The 17295-nt window shown below is 41.7% G+C and overlaps 4 protein-coding genes across 6 annotated transcripts in view; 1 reads left to right on the top strand and 3 right to left on the bottom strand.

The window, feature by feature from the left end:
- uck2b (uridine-cytidine kinase 2b) overlaps positions 1–3760 on the bottom strand; it is a 5726-nt gene extending 1966 nt beyond the window's left edge. The window contains exons 1-6 of one of the 2 annotated variants that reach the window (XM_005741909.1): positions 3599–3760; positions 1562–1721; positions 1009–1105; positions 664–806; positions 349–446; positions 87–135 (exon numbers count right to left, since the gene is read on the bottom strand). In XM_005741909.1, the coding sequence (XP_005741966.1) occupies positions 87–135; positions 349–446; positions 664–806; positions 1009–1105; positions 1562–1721; positions 3599–3703 (652 nt within the window). In that variant the 5' untranslated portion in view covers positions 3704–3760. Of the gene's footprint in view, positions 1–86; positions 136–348; positions 447–663; positions 807–1008; positions 1106–1561; positions 1722–3472; positions 3518–3598 lie in introns of those variants that run through there. The other variant, XM_005741910.2, reaches the window with a different exon arrangement.
- A 223-nt stretch (positions 3761–3983) lies between these two features.
- aldh9a1b (aldehyde dehydrogenase 9 family, member A1b) lies at positions 3984–10499 on the top strand. The gene is made up of 12 exons (XM_005741908.1): positions 3984–4108; positions 4285–4503; positions 5238–5383; positions 5524–5653; positions 5757–5891; positions 7858–8054; positions 8196–8336; positions 8452–8640; positions 8734–8821; positions 8960–9101; positions 9538–9650; positions 9840–10499. The coding sequence occupies exons 2-12, from the start codon at positions 4323–4325 to the stop codon at positions 9932–9934; spliced, it is 1557 nt and encodes a 518-aa protein (XP_005741965.1). The 5' UTR covers positions 3984–4108; positions 4285–4322; the 3' UTR covers positions 9935–10499.
- zte38 (zebrafish testis-expressed 38) lies at positions 10299–14016 on the bottom strand. Of its 2 annotated transcripts, XM_013913091.1 has the most exons (13): positions 13905–14016; positions 13698–13808; positions 13375–13519; positions 12840–12903; positions 12703–12739; positions 12577–12597; positions 12471–12497; positions 12306–12373; positions 12072–12220; positions 11743–11975; positions 11578–11626; positions 10699–10739; positions 10299–10595 (listed from the first exon to the last, which is right to left on the bottom strand). In XM_013913091.1, the coding sequence occupies exons 2-13, from the start codon at positions 13746–13748 to the stop codon at positions 10548–10550; spliced, it is 933 nt and encodes a 310-aa protein (XP_013768545.1). In that variant the 5' UTR covers positions 13749–13808; positions 13905–14016; the 3' UTR covers positions 10299–10547. The 2 variants fall into 2 exon arrangements, with proteins under 2 accessions (XP_013768545.1, XP_005742071.2); XM_005742014.2 differs by having other exon boundaries at positions 13698–14016.
- A 1176-nt stretch (positions 14017–15192) lies between these two features.
- Positions 15193–17295, bottom strand: part of prdx1 (peroxiredoxin 1) — a 5614-nt gene continuing 3511 nt past the window's right edge. Inside the window, exons 2-6 of the mRNA XM_005741907.1 lie at positions 17024–17136; positions 16685–16838; positions 16474–16596; positions 16257–16387; positions 15193–15869 (exon numbers count right to left, since the gene is read on the bottom strand). Coding sequence (XP_005741964.1) covers positions 15787–15869; positions 16257–16387; positions 16474–16596; positions 16685–16838; positions 17024–17129 — 597 coding nt within the window. The 5' untranslated portion in view covers positions 17130–17136 and the 3' untranslated portion in view covers positions 15193–15786. The remainder of the gene's footprint in view (positions 15870–16256; positions 16388–16473; positions 16597–16684; positions 16839–17023; positions 17137–17295) is intronic.

Genomic DNA, 17295 nt, shown 5'->3' with positions numbered 1-17295 from the left:
GGCAAACTCAAGCACAATCCAAAGGACAAGTTAAACACGTTAGTTATTTGTAGGTTAAGATGTCACGATAATCACTGAGGCCTCACCAAGATTATCTGCTCCTCGTGGAATAATGACATCTGCATACTTCTTCGTCTGGTAGAAATAAGAAATGTTCTTATGATTAAATACAGCAGCTCAAAACCATTATAATATGGAACAATTCTTTATTCTAAACAAGTACAAGCACACAGCGCTCTCTAGTGGGCAAATATTTCTTGTTACCAAAAAAATAATTGCCTGTATCAGTGTTAAAACTAGAATGGTGTCAGTCCTGGTTTAGTGTCTCAACAAGACAGGAGCACTCACAGGTAAACAGAACTCCTCGAAGGCCGGCTTCACAAAAGTGATGTACTGACTGAGCACTTGCTCCAGGTCTCTGCCACGTTCACTGATGTCTCTCAGAACTGAAATAGAGACATGTTTTACATTTAGACATGAAAAACAAAAGTACACCAATGTAAAAAAAGAAACAAGAAACAGAAACACAACACAACACACACACACACTATGTGATGATAACAGACTGTCCAAATGTACTTTTGAAAACCAAAAGCACTTTAACAGTGCACTTAAGTGACAATCGTTACACTAGTGAGTAGCAACCCAAATCACGCTATACACCTCGACGCGACAGCCGTGTGTCGGGATCTGTGTCAACAAACAGCTTCATCTGGAACAGATCTCTGATTTCCTGCGAGTAGAACATGAGGATGCCCTCAAACAGGACCACATCAGCCGGATACACCATAACAAACTCGTCTTTCCTGAAACACACAGAAAGGTGCCTCTTCTCTGTGAGCGACTGCATTTACACGCGTGTCAAAACAAATTTAAGCATATTACACAATCGAAGTTACACATCAAATGCTTTATTTGTTTAACTGCATAAAGCCTCTGTTGTGCTTCTATGATCACATGATGAATTGTGGCCAAATTAAACAGCATGGTAAACAAAGAGGCATTCACCTGGAATGAGTGACAAAGTCATAAACTGGGATCTGGACCGTTTTCCCCTGAAGGATCTGTCTCAGTGTTTGTATGATCAGCTCGCTGTCAAAGGCATCTGAGGTCAAGAAAGGGAAAACCGAAAAATGCTCAGTTACAATTGGTCACACTTAACCTCCATCACTACAGCTCAATGTGCACCCACAGACACGTGGCACCGCTCCCCGCACGTTTGGTAACCCAGGAATCGCTTTCGTATAACATGTGTTGTGTTCAGTCTGAGCCTGGCAGCAGCTGCCTGAGGACGGCTTGCTGATGGTGCAGATTTAAAATCAGCCCAGAAAGGAAGCGAGGGTGAAAAGCCTGACTCCAAAAATGGACTCCAAAAGTTCTGTGTATTGCTGCCACTGTTAGGTGTCATTTAACATATTTTATCCTCCAATTGTTTAACCGTAATCCACTTTGGACTGCATGTGCACATGAAAGATGCCATTTAGTTAATACAATAAGCCAGGTAAAATGACCTAGCCACTAAAACCTGTAACATGTAGCAAAGATTTAACGTGCATCATACCTGGATGATCAAAGTTAAACTGGCCCTTGAGTGCCTTGGCTTTCTGCTCAGGAGTCAGCACCTTGTAAAAGCTGTCCTGGCTGAGGATCGCCACCTGCCGCTGATGGTGGTCAATCTTGTTCTGTCCCAGGAGCTCCATGATCTTCTCACACACAGACGACTGTGGAAATGATCAAGAACATGACTGTCAGGAGAGTGCACCAATAGGACTACTGAATACCAGTATCGGCCAAACATCAGCATGCTACATCCCATGTGGGCTAAATATCAACCCACATAGATTAAGATTTTAACCTAGAAATAATCTGGGTGAGTAAACATCCTGCATCACATTTGCAAACTGCTATAGGCAAACTGCCCTGTGGCCAACCTTTTTTGTCCTCACTGACCTCCCAAACTAAAAGAATCTCATGCCCAATGCTGACAGGGCATTCCCCCACTGCCTGAGGCTCTGCTTCCTTTTGTACCCATTACACTGTGCTACAACGAATTTAAACAGCTTCACACCAGAGCTGGAAGCTTGGGTCAACGCCCTCAAATGGGGTAGTTTCTGATAAAATGGACAAACTTTGAATGTACCCTTGAGCCACCCCAGTGACACAGCATCACTTTTGAAGCTCTAACTTCTAAGTTTAGCCCTCTTGGAGAAATTCAAAATAAACTTTTTAAATACACTAAAGGGAAGACGTTTTACTTTTAAATATTAAGGGTATGTATATAATTTTATATATATATATTTTTTAGTATTAATGTTTGTTTGTTTTTTAAAGAAAAATCATATTCATTATTTTGTTTCCATTACAGGCAGGGGGAGACCTTCAGCAGTAAGGCTAATGAATATGAAACAAAACTGGTATGCTTCTAAATATACCAAACGCGGAACATGACATCACTCACACCCCGAGCAGCGTCAAACCGGAAACTGACAGGAAAACACTGACATAATGCCAATAACAGATGATACGGTTTAAAGAGCCAGAAAGAGGGCCCAAAGGAGATGAATGTACGACGGGATCACAACAAAGCCGCGAAAAGTAACATTCACCACCAATTTAGTATTGTTTACCTTGACTAACCTTCGCATTTAGCTAGTCTGTTATGTGAACTTTGATCACTGGTTTAATTCAAGGGGAGTTTTTTCCCCCCAGCCGCCCACGGTTTAAAAAAAAAAAACAACCTAAAATTCATAACAAAGAAATGTGACGACGTGTTTGGAGAAATAGCCACGTCTGTGTTTAAGAGTCAGCGCCACCGTGTGCGTTGGCAAGTTTAGCTCTGCCCACGCGGGTGCTTCTTTGTGCGAGGCTTTTAATGCAACTCGGTCAAATTAAAATAGAATACAATAAGCTAAGCTAATACTTCTTGAATCGACGTGTGTGTGTGTGTGTATGTATATGTATATATATATAAATTTTTAAAAAGGCATCTAAGGTTTCACATATTAAGGAGAGATGAGCGACATCTTTTTCCACAGTGATTTCCACATATTATTATCCAGTAAGCCACCATGTAGGTTACCGTTATTTAACGTTAGCAGTTATCCCGGGTCAAAGGGGAAAAAATCTGACGTCAAACAACGAGTACTATCAATTTAACGCTGCTAAAATATTATTCATTTGACAGATATGTGGCTCACACTGTTTACAAACACAGCCCACCTAGCTTAGAGTTAAGTTAGCACTAGCTATTGTCTTAGATCTCCCGGCACTGCTAGCATGTGATGGAATTTATCGTTAGCTCGGGGGCTAACTAAGCTAACATTATTACCATCCATTGTCATTTTAGTTTATCATTATCATTATTATTTCCGTCACAAAAAAGAAGAATATTGGACCAACTAAAGTCAGCGTTCAGCACCACAGACAGAGCACCAGTGCGCTAAACTATTGTGAACTGTCAATCAAGCCTCACTGCTGCGTCGCTGAAGCCACGCGGTCAGCCGGCGAACTCAGCTGCGAGCATCAGCCGTCAATTAACTCAAAATTCTCAACGTGTCACTACGTGAAACCCGTCAAATTAGCTCACTAGAACGCTAACCTTGCCGCTGGCAGTGCCACCGGAGACACCGATGAGGAAAGGTTGCCGAACAACCTGGGTGTTCTCGCCGCGGTCCCCTAAATGTGTCTCACTGTCTCCAGCCATACTTGTAATGTGCTCCTCCAGCCGCTGAGCTGGAACGTCGTTATGATGTAGCTCCTCCCACAACGCTGCCCTTTATTTTAAACAACTGCAATTTTAATTATATATTTTTATTTGCTTGTATTTATTAAGAAAGTTTTACAGCCATGCAATAGTTACTGACGTTTAATTATGTTTAACATATGAGAGTATATTCGTAAAGCCGCTTTAAGTGATCGACAGTGAAACTATCCAATCGTATAGTACGTTCAGACGCCACTGGCCTGTTAGCGCCGATTGGCTTTCGGCTGCAATTTGGCCCGCCCCTTGGTGAATCGTCAGAAAAGTACCGTTGTAATGGCAACTAAACACGATATTCTCAATTGAGTTGAGATTGGACTCTTCGAAAACAAATTAAACGTCTTATAGGTATGTTTTCTCAAAACTTAAATCCAATAATGACATTTTAAAAGTGACAGTAAAGTGAAAGAGTCGTTAGCACATAACTGTTTGGCGGAGTTGCTTGTAATCGAGTCAGACTCCTTTTTAGATTTTCCAGCGTTATCGGTATAGTGACGTTAACCCGCATACTGCATGTTTTACAGTCATCAGTGACACTTGAAGCTACGGGACGAGCTCCAATATGCTCCGGAGACTCGCTAGTCTCCCTCTGCGGCGGCCTGCAGCTGCTCTTCTGGCTGCTGGAGTGAGGTGCATCTCCTCCGGCTCGGTGGAGATCACCCTCCCGCTTAACTTCTGGGCTGGGAAGAGGAGGACAGGCCCTGAGAAATGCAGCAAGGACATTGTTTACGAACCTGCAACCGGTAAAACACACAGCTCGTAAATACTGAAAAAAAAGTACTGACCCTGCCTTATCACCGGACTTTGGCCATTGCTGTGTGAATATGTATGTCTGGTAATCTTTAGTAGGGGAAATGATTTCAACGTTACTTTCTGAATGATTAAAGTCTTTTTGTCAAATACACCTCTAAACTTGGTAACTAGTTTTTCAATAAAAGTAAACTTTCTACACATGTTGATTGATATACTGTATCCAGTTAGTCACAGCTATAGACCAGCAGTCCTTTATGGACAGTGTTATCTCTGCACAGCTTCATTGGAGCAGAACCAAGACATGAGAGCACATCATTATCAGTTAATGATGCCTGATAGTCAGCCTGCTGCTCCGTGCATTACACATTTTTAGTCCAATTATATTCTGATGCTCTTTGAGGCCCGGTCCCTGTTTTTAATTCAACTCCATCTGAGCCAGCACAGAGCCTGCATGCAGCCCCACCATTTATGCATGGAGCTCTTTATCTAATCACAGTTACCATCACTGAAAATGACATTTCCAGCTCTAAAGTGTAAGCGAGCCACAAAATTCACAGCACAGTTGCCTGTAGCTGCTGTAGGCCGATAATTATTTTTCCTTCACATCAAAGAACGACTGGAATCATAGAGATGACTGTGCCAAATGGAAACTGTGTGCAACCTGTTGTTTTCATGAAAGTCTGCCTACTTGGACGCTTGAGCTATCTTACATTCCATGTTGTAGGCCGTGTCCTGTGCCAGTTGGAGCCTTGTGGTGCTGTGGAGGTGGATCAAGCTGTGAAGGCTGCCAAACTGGCTTTCGGTTATTGGAGCAAAATGTCGGGGATGGAGAGGGCAAGGGTCATGATAGAAGCTGCACATATAATTGAGGTGTTTGTTGTTTATATGTTTTTGTTTTGTTTTTTAGAATGAAGAACAGCTCAACAAAGTTGTTGTTATATCTTGCAAAAGGAAGATCTCATGAGTCATCTAATATATTAGATTGCATATGCCCTGATTTTAATGCACAGAGCAAAAGAGAGGAAATAGCTGAAATGGAGGTGGTCAATAATGGGAAGTCCATCACAGAGGCCCGTCTGGATGTGGACTCTGCCAGACTGTGTATAGAGTACTATGCAGGACTGGCCAGCACTTTAGCAGGTTGGTATAGCTATCGTATATTTTTGCCATATTTATATGGCTTTATAAATGTCACGTCAGCCTTTGTTTTACCTTGTCAATGCTTCTGTTTTCCTTTATCAAGGCCAGCATGTCCAGTTGCCTGGGGGATCCTTTGCATACACTCGCAGAGAGCCGCTGGGAGTCTGTGTTGGCATCGGTGCTTGGAATTATCCCTTTCAGATCGCTGCCTGGAAGTCTGCTCCAGCCCTGGCCTGCGGTATGGGTTTCTTCCACGACCAAAACACCAGTGGCCTTTGTTGGTTTGCTACATTTAAGAAAATCTCTTTAAACTCCTGGAAAATGAATCAGTACATTTTCTTAAGAAGTTAGACTGTTTTAAATGCACTTTCGAACAGCACCCAGCAACACTACATATGAGCGGGCGGAGGGAGGTTTGGGGTCCTCACTCACTCCCGTTCTGTTAACCTTTGGGGCTGGGGGGCTGGGAGAAGGTGCTGGCCGTCAGATTGGGGTCTGGGATGCGGGGCCTCTCTCTCTCTACTGCAGATAAGGAGGCGGTCTGCTTTGCTCCACCCCAGAGAGAAGGGTTACATTTCCTTGGTCCAGGTATGGTTTGCCCCTCTGGGGGCAGGGGTACCCAGACCTGGGATATAGAGTATGTTTGGGGAGTGTGAATGTGTGTACAGTGTCTATTTGTGTCTGTCCCCACGTCGGATGAGTGCCGAGTATTTGATTGTGTATATGGGGGTGGGAATGCACGTTTGTGTCTGCGTGCGCCTGTTCATCTGTGTCTATATGTCAGCTTGGGTCTTAGACTCCACCTCTCTGGGAACATCTCAGGTTCTCCGAGGTATGGAGGCCTATCTCCCCTCACCACACTCCCTACCAGTGGCTGATGCCCTCAGACGATGGTGGTTCTTGGTGTCTGGGGCTGGGCGCTCATGTATGTACCGACTCACTCCTGGTGTCTGATTGGCGGGGCCTGGCGCCTGTGGCCCAGCTGGGCCCCTTCCGGGGGGTGGGGTGCCCTCAGGTCTCTGGCATCTGGGCCTGAGGCTCAGTCCTCTCTGGCACAGCTGGCTGCCAGCAGAGCCCACAGGCACATCACTGCAACCCCCTCTGGCCTTTGCTCCGTGACCTCTCGTTTGGGGCTCTCCTCAGCTCTTCCCAGGAGGGTGGCGCGGTTGCTCCTGTGGTGCTCCTCCTTGGGTCCTCGTACTCTGGGGCCTCTGGATGTCTGGGGCCTGGATCTCCTCCATACCTGCTTCATGCCCTGGGGGACGGGGCTGTGGCTCCCCACACTCCCTAGCAGATTGTTACATGGAGAAACCTTTTGAATACAAGCGTGCTGATCCACACAGGTGTACACACGGGTGTTCACAAACACAAACTACACCTTTCTTGGCTGCTACCTCAAAGCACATTGTGCACTGTCGATCTTGCGTGCTGCACAATAACATGTAATATTTAGTATCTACTGTTATCTACTATTAGCTAGTTTATTGTGATGGTGGTGTATTTATTATGTTGCTCTGTTTTGTTTGTTTTCTCTTCTCTTCTCTTCTGTTTTTTTTTTTTTTTATCTCCATACAGGTGATCCAGGTGTTTTGTTTGGTTTTTCTTTCTTTTTTCTTCCCCCCTTTCTCACCGTCTCTTCTCCCCTCTATTTTTCTTTCTCTCCCTCTCTTTCTATCATTCTCTCTCCCTGTCCTATCCCCCAGTCATGTCTGTCCCGTCTGTAACAACCAAAAATAAAATAAAATAAATACATAATTATAATAAAGGTCAATCAAATGGACCAATATGGCAAGGCCATGATGATCCACTTGGTAAAGTAAATCCGTTTGGCATCTTTCTTGGCCTGCAGACAACAATTCTCACGGCTAAAGATCCAAATGGGACAGGCAAAAAAACAAAAGTTAGACTGTGGGGTGAGGAAAGGGCATCTGAAGATAGGATAACTGCACGTTCTAGCAAATGAACAGCAAGACTATGTTTTGTAAGGTCACTTGACATAAACTGCTGTGCTACTAAAACTAAAATGTGGGCGTTACCATCTTTAAATGTCAGCAATTCATTTGAGCACAAAACAGTTCAGAAAATAATTACAGCATTTCACCTTTAGAGAGCATTCCACAGAGACTGATACAACTGAATGTGCAGACTTATTAAAAGAATTCAAACAATCCATGTTTTTCTTTGTCATCTTTTCTCCATATTAGGTAACTCCATGGTGTTTAAACCGTCACCGGTGACACCTGTGACAGCAGTCATGCTGGCAGAGATCTACGCCAAAGCCGGAGTTCCAGAGGGGCTCTTCAATGTGGTCCAGGGGGGCCAGGAAACTGGCAGCCTCCTGTGTCAACACCCTGATGTTGCTAAGGTGTCTTTTACTGGTAGTGTGCCCACAGGACAGAAAGTACGTGGTATTTTAGACTTCTTGTGACTAGGACATTTAATAGTAAACAATTGGGATTTGTAAATGTCATGGTAACGATGCCGACGTCTTCTTTATATGTCCTAATAACTGGATGTTTTTCCATTTGCTTTTGTGCCACAGATCATGGAGATGGCATCTAAGGGGGTCAAACCAGTGACTTTGGAGCTTGGAGGAAAATCTCCACTGCTCATATTTAAGGACAGTGATCTGGAGAACGCTGTGAGGGGAGCTCTCATGGCCAACTTCCTGTCTCAAGGCCAGGTAGTGTATCGTTTTTTTCATATGCTGTTATATTTTACCATCACTCTATGGTTCAGCTTGTGTCTGGTTCACATTGAAGCCTGTTACTTGATAGTGTTGTATATCTGCATCACAGGTGTGCAGCAATGGTACGAGGGTCTTTGTTCAGAAGGATATTCTGCCTGAGTTTGTGAAGGAGGTGGTAAAGAGGACCCAAGCGATCGAAATAGGAGACCCTCTTTTAGAGAGCACCAGAATGGGGGCACTGGTCAGCCAACCACATCTGGATAAAGTCCTGTCTTTTGTTGATCGAGCAAAAAAAGAGGTAAGACTCGTTCAAGGAGTTCTTTTTATTTTGTCAGGTGTACACCAGTAGGATTATGTGCAGGAACTTCAACTTGGATTGCATTGTTACTAGGGCGCTACAGTGTTGTGTGGGGGTGAATCTTATGTCCCATCTGATCCCAAGCTCAGAGGAGGATACTACATGACGCCATGCGTATTAGGTAGACCTTCTATAAAATACTCTATTTTTGCATTTTGTTACGGTGCTGGAAACTATCTCCCCCTACTAAATTTAACTGCAACACCACAAGTTTTCTGAAGTCAGTGGATTGAAATCCTTTAATTTTACCCCTTCATAGGTAACTGCACTGATGACATGACCTGTGTGAAGGAGGAGATCTTTGGTCCAGTCATGTCTGTGCTACCCTTTGAGACAGAAGACGAGGTGCTGCAGAGGGCTAATGACACTTCACTGGGTCTGGCTGCAGGTGTTTTCACCAGGTTGGTTTGTTATATGTGCAAATTCTCTTCTTCTTTTTTTTAAACCACATTTAAAGCTACAAACCAACCAGTAATTGAAGTCACTTAATCTGAGTCCCAGTGTATCACATACACATATAACACATACAATTCCCTAATCCCTCAAACAAAGTCATCTACACTCAGTGGGTCCCTTCTTTCCCATGCTTCAGCTCTCCAGCATATTTCATGTAGTTGTTTGTTCATGTGGTTGTTTTGGCGAAACCTTGCTGACAAACAACCAAAAGATCGCGCATGTCAGCCTCTTCTTTTGCTTTGGTGTCTGAATTTATTTATTTTAAATTTGTCTTGATGCATTATCAATTATCCAGGTAAGTAAATCTCCAAAAGTTGATTCTGTTCATGAACAGAATCAACTTTTGGAGATTTTAAATTTGCTTTTATGCGTGTTCTGCAGGGACGTGAGGCGAGCCCATAGAGTGGTTGAACATCTAAAGGCAGGCTCCTGTTTTATCAACAACTACAACATTACTCCTGTGGAGGTGCCTTTTGGGGGTTTCAAAATGTCAGGTACACTCTCGTTTTCAAGCTGGCCAAGAGCTAAATGTGAACGGCATATCATTACTTTGTTTTTTTATTAATCAAACTCATAAGTAATTAACTGAATAACTCAGATCAGTTCTATACCTGGAAAAATGCATCATCTGACAACTACAGTAAGTAAAGTGGGCGTGCATTTGTGACCCTTATGTTCCCCAGGCATAGGGCGGGAGAACGGCCAGGTGACGATCGAGTTTTACTCCCAACTGAAGACTGTGTTTGTGGAGATGGGCGATGTAGACAGCCTCTTCTAGACCACCCAGCCACAGCAAGCCAGAGCTGTGCACTGAGACAGAGACTCTAGATCAGGAAATCTCTCTCAGTCAAGGAAAAACTATCAACTGTTTGTGCTCCAAATAACAACTAACAGTCAAATCATCCACACTTTTTTTCTAATTTACAGGAAAATATAACACATTGTAGGCACTAAAACTGCATTCTGAACCAATTCAATCTAATTCAAGCTCTTAGCTTTGTGATTAAAATCTAAATCTTGACTGATTTTAGCTACTTGAGTGCGAATGAGTTTCATATTGAGTTTCGTGCTTGGTTACCTTTTTTGGCCATTTATGTAAATGAGATGATTCTCAACGTATTTTACGCATTTGCACAACAATGTTTACAATCAAGCTTTATTTTATAAACTATACACATGAAACTATTTTTGTACACTTAAATGAAAACCTGAGTACTTTTATATGAATTATGAATGATATAGCGTGTCGTGTGAAATAAAACTGCAACAGCAATGTCTGGGTAGAGTGAACTATCAAAGGAACCTGTCTAACACATTTGATAATAACATGAATTGTACAATAACGTCATACTAAAATTAACAGGTTGTTCACACGTCTTTTGTCTTGTTGGTTAGATTCTTCTTTTCTTTCTTGCAAGATTTCTGGCAGCTGCAGTCCTCTAAGACAGACAAAAAAGTAAACAGTTGGAAAATTATAATTATTATTAATTAAGCTCAAATATGTTATTTCTTAGATTTTGTTACAGTCTAGTACCACTGTACCTTTGCCATGGGTCGCCTTGGTTTCTTAAACTGTGCAGACTCTGTTTAGAGGAAAGTCAGCAGTGTAAGTCTTTTGTTCAATTTTATGTTTTGTTTTAGGGTGAGGGTTTAAACAGCAGCAGCACATCCAGGGTAGGCGATCAGTTTTCCCAAGAGGAACACAAGTGAAAGTGGGACTGTTGTGGAGGGCTGCATCTATTATGTGAACTTAATCCTGCTCAATATAGATTTTATCTGCCTTTCACAACAGCCCAAAGTTCTACAACAGAGTATTTGCGCCACATTAACAAAAAGAATATTATTCACTTTGAGAATAAAGTTGAAATGTGAAGATACAGGCTGTTGTTTCAAGCTAAACAACTCCCACGGCTGCTATACCCGATGCCCAAAAATGCCTTTGTAGTGGAGTTGGTGAAAAAACATTATCAGCTGTCTTACTGTGGCTTATGACACAGCATACGTCCTCTTTAATGCGAGAATGTGTAACCATTGATATCCTTGCATTTCTAACTTGACAGGCATGTCATTTTGCATAAATCCAGACAACTTTTCTGAGTTTGTGTGGTTTTTCCTTTGATCAGATGAGGCTTTCTGCACCATCTCTTCAACGTCCTCATACCCATCAGCACACTGTGTTTATGTGCTAAAAGAGAAATAATTTCCTTGCTGTTAAAACCAGTTCTGAAGTATGATTTCAGTCATTCATCAACACAAGGCATTTCGCAGAGTGTAGCAGCTGTGGCAGGCTTGAAACAACAGCTTTAATCAGCTTTGTACTCTCAAAATGAATATTTTTTTCTTAATATAGCCCCCAATACTCTGTACAGTTCTCATGTGGCTTCTTGGGAAATATGGATCACCCAGCCCTGATAGACTCACCGTCTTCAGAAGGCAGATCCTCTCCTTCATATATTTTCTTGGGAGGATTCTGTAACCAAGTGTTTAAGAATATTATGATAAACTGCCTGTTGCATTTGTAAACAGGATTGAGACTGTTATAAAGATATCATCCAGTACTTAAACAGTCCCCTTTCTGTAGCCTACCTTCTCAATTTCCTTCTCTGGAAAAGCCCCCTGAGAAACCTGCTTAGTCTCCCCCAAATGATTTCCTTTCTGAAGTTTCTCCACCCGATCCTGTTCTGCTGACACAGCTATTTTCAAGGTGTGAAAGGGCGTCTCCACCTCACCAACCCTGAAGTTCACGGCCACGCCTTCAAACCACAGACTGTCACACTCGCCCTCCTTGAAACCAGGCGGCTGGTAGTCAGCAGGGGTGACTTTGAAAGAAGAGCACAGTATAATATTTTTAGTTTTTAGTAGGAAAATTCTAGTCTAAAAGACACAAGGATATTCATTAAAAGTAAGTATCCTACTCTCATCATAGTAGTAGAGCTTCATGGTCAGGTAGACGTTGCTGGGGAGGACGTCCAGGTTCTGCATGAGCAGAAAGAGCTTCCTGATGAGAAGCACCAAAGCCTTTTTGGTGTCGTCCATGGTCACTTGCATCTTTATACCGTTGTTCCTATGGTTGCACAGAGGTTATATCAGCTTCAGCCAGTCAGCTGGGTAGGGCTCAGTCTGTGTGGCATGCTTAAACTTATTCCTACCTGAGTATGTCCATCTCTGGTCCCTTTGCACTGTATCTGAATTTGAAGTGGTAGGACTCAATTATCCGCTGCAAAGTAAGACAATGATTCATACGTTTTTTTATCATTTCCAGTCAGGCCACATGCTGCTGTAATTTGAATATTCAGTAATTTAACAGAACTTACATTGGGTTCATCAGGATCAGCGCAGACCTGGATTGTAACAATCGTAAGTTTTAGACATGTCTATGTAACCGGGAAATTGTCTCTTTCATGTTACATATACACTTACCCCAATGAACACAAGCTGGAGCTGTCCAGAGAATAACATACAAAATAATAAAAGTAACAAAAATATTAACGGCACCGCACATTAATTATTACATATTTCAACAGTTGAACGATAGGCTCGACTTACATATTGTTTCTCTAATGCATCGAAACAGCCCATCAACCTGAACAAAACAAATAAGGACACTTGCAAATATTAACCAGGGTAATAAAACTCTCCTTCTATACATTTTCTTAGCATTAAAGCAGGGATTTTATATTTACCATTTCACAATTTTGGCTGCACCAGGAGTGTTGCAGTTTTCACGCAAGATTTTGATGCAAAAATCTGGCAAAACAACAAAAAGAAAACAGCCTTTTATAGTCAGTGAATAAAAGTAGTAAGACAGAGATTTGTTGGCTTCACATTGATGATTTGAATCTCTGGTAACACCACATCCCAAAAATGCTCTTTAGAGGCCACGGGAATACAGTGAACTCATTGTTATGTACGAGTTTGAGATTATTTGAGTTTTGTTGTAGGAACATAGGTCAGAGACTATACTAAAGTAAGCTGTGGCATTTAAATTTAGCACACTTTGAGGGATTTAAGAGGCCCAAACAATAATACAAGGGAGGACGGATCCATGCTTTCATATTGTTGAAGCTAAATTCTGAACCTACCACCTGAAATTATCAGACCAGGAAACGTTTTTAATTGAATAGGTGTATTTTACCTTATGAAGCATCCAGTAAGTGTACATTTTTTCACCGAATACTGATTTTATTAAACTCCTAGCTAGTTTCTCTGAATGTTCACCTTCCAGATATCTGGATCTGTAGGCATCCTCTGGAAAAATACCCCTGAGATAGGTGATAGAGGAGACAGCCACGACCATCATCCTTTTCACAAAGAGTAAAGACTCCTGCGCAGATTTAAAGTCGTTCGGGAATAACTCCGTCCACTTTAAATAAAAGAAAAGAAAGGAGAAAACATATTCACAGTCATATCATGACCACAAGATGTCGCCATTGACTGCCTTAAACATCTTCCAGCACAGATCCGTTAAACAGGAACTTAGAAATACAAACATTGAGTAAATAACACCTAAAATATGGCATTTTTATGTAGTGAATTCAAACCTCGGCGGTTTCCTCCTTATTTTTCTTCATGCACATCTTCCCAGCTGCCATTTTCTCCTTCTTTCCTTTGGCCGGAGGTTAGCTAGGTGGTACTACTAATCAATAAACGAGCTAGCAAGATAAACAAACAATATTAAATTTCGACAAAGTATTCTTCTTAACAAAGCTCTTATGCGATTTTGGTTGTTGTTTCGGGAAGCTTATTACCACGGTGAGCAGGTAAGAAAGGAGTTATTAAATAATTAGCCGTGACCAGGCGGGGGGGGGGGAGCGCTAGCGATTTCCCGCCCAAAACATGGCGCATGGCCTGTATTTATACAGCGCTTTACTAGTCCCTAAGGACCCCAAAGCGCTCTACATATCCAGTCATCCACCCTTTCACACACACATTCACACACTGGTGATGGCTAGCTACACTGTAGCCACAGCCACCCTGGGGCGCACTGACAGTATTGGTATTGGTCCAGTTACTGACTGTATTGGTCCAGTTTTTCTTAACTTCGTAGGAAAGCAACAAGGTCAGGGAAACTGACCTTACTTTAAAATATAGGAATAAAAAAATTGTTAAACCATAAAAAAGTTTTTAATTTTTCAAATTCTTCACAAATAATAGGTTTACATAGGTCTATTTCTTCAAGTCAAATACATTAAGACCAGACCAGGGGCGGCAGAACTGGGCTGTAAAGGTTCCAGTCCAACCCACTGGAATGTTCTGGAAAATGTGAAGGAGGACATAGATGTATTTTTAACTGTATTGTTAAAGGTTTTACAGCTGTTATTACTGATAAAGACCTCTCCTGTGGTCATTCATACTATGCTAAAGTAATAAGTGATACACAAACAATTAAAAAAAAACAAAAACAAAAAAACCCAGAAAATATCCCGTTTGTATGATGTAATTTCACAATGGCTCCTTGCAAGAAAAAAAGACATTTTCTGTGAATTCTAAACTACTTTTCTGGGTAAAACTGAGACATACTGTTGAAAATGCAATTATTTTTCTTATATAAAGTGGGGTTAAAAATGTAGTCATAGTGGGTTCACCGTATATAAATGGGCTGTATGTAGCCCACGATGTATGAGTTTGACATCCCTGATGTAGACCAGTAGGCATGGCCATTACAGGCACTTTCTTTTTGCCAGCTTTACATTAACTGGATAAGTATGGTGTAACAATTATAAATCATAATTATATCCTTGTGTCTTTTAGACTAGCAAAAAAAGAATATGTAATAGAGAAGTTCAGTGAATCCCAAACACTTAGCCTAAACATAGCATTGATTTCACTACTTTTTCATCCCTTGACAAATTCAAAGTGTCTGCTGTGAGGTCTGTTGAAAGAAAAAAATAGATTCATTGTTAACTTACACTGGCATTTTCAGTTGTTTGGACAGTTGGTGTTAAAGTTTGTGGATAAACTGTGTTGTAATCAAACAGCTACTATATATTCATAATGTGTGACGTGGGTGTAAGAAAACTGACAATCAAGAAAAAATGCAAACTGTTGTTTGCTTTATTAAAGATCTTCATACATGGACATAATTCAGCATTGGCCTGTTTTTGTTGTTTAACCGTGTGTTATAACTGTTGACTGAGGAAAAAGATGCTATAAATATAAAGGAATCATAGACTCTCTTGTGCTATTGTGTAATTTATAACGTATCTGAGTAAATGTACATCATTCCAAAATATTCTTAATGTGCTTAACAATACCATAAAAAGTCATGTAAGCGTGATACATAAATACATAATAGGCAGGTGAATTTCTACTTAATTTCAGTGAAATGCTTCAGACAGTTTGGTCCTTTGTATGTAACAAAAATGGGGAATGACATGAGAGAACAAACACACATTTGGTTCTGTCAGACCGTGAAGCATACAGCATACATAATTGCAGTGTTTTAACACAATTACATACTTTGGTCTAAGTGCACTGTTCACGCTACAAACAACAAAACACAAACAGCACATCAACTACAACAGCTGGCTCACTCGTCCACAGGCACAACGGCTTCAGTAAATATTGTTCGAAATGTAATCACAAAATGAAATCTCCTACAGCAGACAGCAGACTCGGGCCATGGGCTTATTACTGCTTGGAGAAGAAATCTTTGCTCTTCTGGACGTCAGGTTTGATGGTGTCATTTCCTGGTTTCCAGCCGGCGGGGCAGACTGAAAAGATAAGACTATAATGAGTCCTGGCTGGTAGATGAAATGCAGGTGTGCAAAAGTGACACACATATTGCACCTTAAAAATAAACCAACTCTGTTCTGCATGCAAAAACAGGCAACTAAAATGACAGTTTGTGAGATCATGATACATTGCGCAGATAAGAGTGCAAACCTTTGAATTTAAATAAGCCTCTGTGGTCTTTGCACTCTCTGCCACACATTATTTCTGAAAAACCATTAGCTAGTTTACATTCAAAAGTTATAATTTGGTAAAAAGCTGATTTTCACTGCAAGTAAATGTGAGCTGTAGAAGGCAGGGTGAGAAAACAGAATTTAAAATCAAGACCCAGAATGCAGACATTACATGGGCACAGCAGAGCACCATACCTTCTCCGTGCTTATCTGTGAACTGAAAGGCTTGAACCAAACGCAAGGTCTCCTCAACAGAGCGTCCAACTGGGAGGTCGTTTATGGTGATCTGTCTCAGGGTGCCCTTGTCGTCAATGATGAATAGACCCCTGTAATAGAGAGAATTATCATCTCCTAGGTCTCCTTTAAAAATATTAAGACCAGCCCTTTGAGGACTCCACATTATTAGACTCACCTGTAGGCGATGCCCTCATCCTCTTTCAGGACCCCGTAATCTTTGGAGATGGTGCGCCGTGTGTCAGACACCAGGGGGATGTTCATGGCACCCAGACCACCCTGCTTACGCGGTGTGTTGACCCTGCACAGTCACCAAAAGATAGTATGAGGACTTAATAAAAATGAATATGGTCACTGTGGATGTGTAAAATACAAAGCTTTTTAAATACCAAGCGAAATGGGAGAAGTGTGAGTCCACTGAGGCGGCAATGACCTCACATCCAATCTTCCTGAATTCATTGGCAGCATCACTGAAAGCGATTATCTCAGTCGGACAAACAAAGGTGAAATCCAGCGGGTAGAAGAAAAACACGACGTACTTTCCTGTACCAAAGCATTAAAAAAAACACCAATGAGACTAGTGAATGCATCACTTTAATTAATTCTCATCTTTTGTAGTGTAAATAAATCTCTGCTGAATATGCTGCAGGATCACAAAACAATGAATCGCAGAGAGGAGGACCATCAAAGCATGTCAAACAGAAGGTGAGACGCAGGTTGTCCTTTACCTCTGTAGTCTGACAGCTTCAGATCGTGGAACTGTCCATCCGGCATCACCGCTTTGGCAGTGAAATCAGGGGCCGGCTTTCCAATTTGTGCATTGCCTGCAGACATCTTGAATCTGATTGGATTACAGAAGAAGAAAGCAGTCGGTGTTACACTGTGCTGTTTCTGTGTGCATAAGGTCTTCCTTATTTGCAGAACAAGGAAATGTTTCTGTTATGTGAAACACCCACCAACATTGTTTTTATGTGACTAACACCTCTTCACTAGAATGTAT

Source organism: Pundamilia nyererei, unplaced genomic scaffold (assembly GCF_000239375.1).
Source record: "Pundamilia nyererei isolate P.nyererei 1_Seehausen unplaced genomic scaffold, PunNye1.0 scaffold00115, whole genome shotgun sequence".
NCBI classification, from domain to species: domain Eukaryota; kingdom Metazoa; phylum Chordata; class Actinopteri; order Cichliformes; family Cichlidae; genus Pundamilia; species Pundamilia nyererei.
Note: the sequence above shows the minus strand (reverse complement) of the source record. Positions and strands in the feature narration are given on the sequence as shown.

Bases quoted from the DNA above. Each gene is read 5' to 3' on its own strand.
- zte38 (XM_005742014.2), bottom strand. From the start codon at position 13,748: ATGGCAGCTGGGAAGATGTGCATGAAGAAAAATAAGGAGGAAACCGCC. The intron at 12,498-12,576 runs GTAAGTGTATAT...GTTACAATCCAG, and splicing joins TCCAGCTTGTGTTCATTGGG to GTCTGCGCTGATCCTGATGA. The intron at 10,740-11,577 runs GTGAGTCTATCA...TCCTCTAAACAG, and splicing joins GGATCTGCCTTCTGAAGACG to AGTCTGCACAGTTTAAGAAA.
- aldh9a1b (XM_005741908.1), top strand. From the start codon at position 4,323: ATGCTCCGGAGACTCGCTAGTCTCCCTCTGCGGCGGCCTGCAGCTGCT. The intron at 8,641-8,733 runs GTAAGACTCGTT...CATTGTTACTAG, and splicing joins TTGATCGAGCAAAAAAAGAG to GGCGCTACAGTGTTGTGTGG. The intron at 8,822-8,959 runs GTAGACCTTCTA...ACCCCTTCATAG, and splicing joins CATGACGCCATGCGTATTAG to GTAACTGCACTGATGACATG.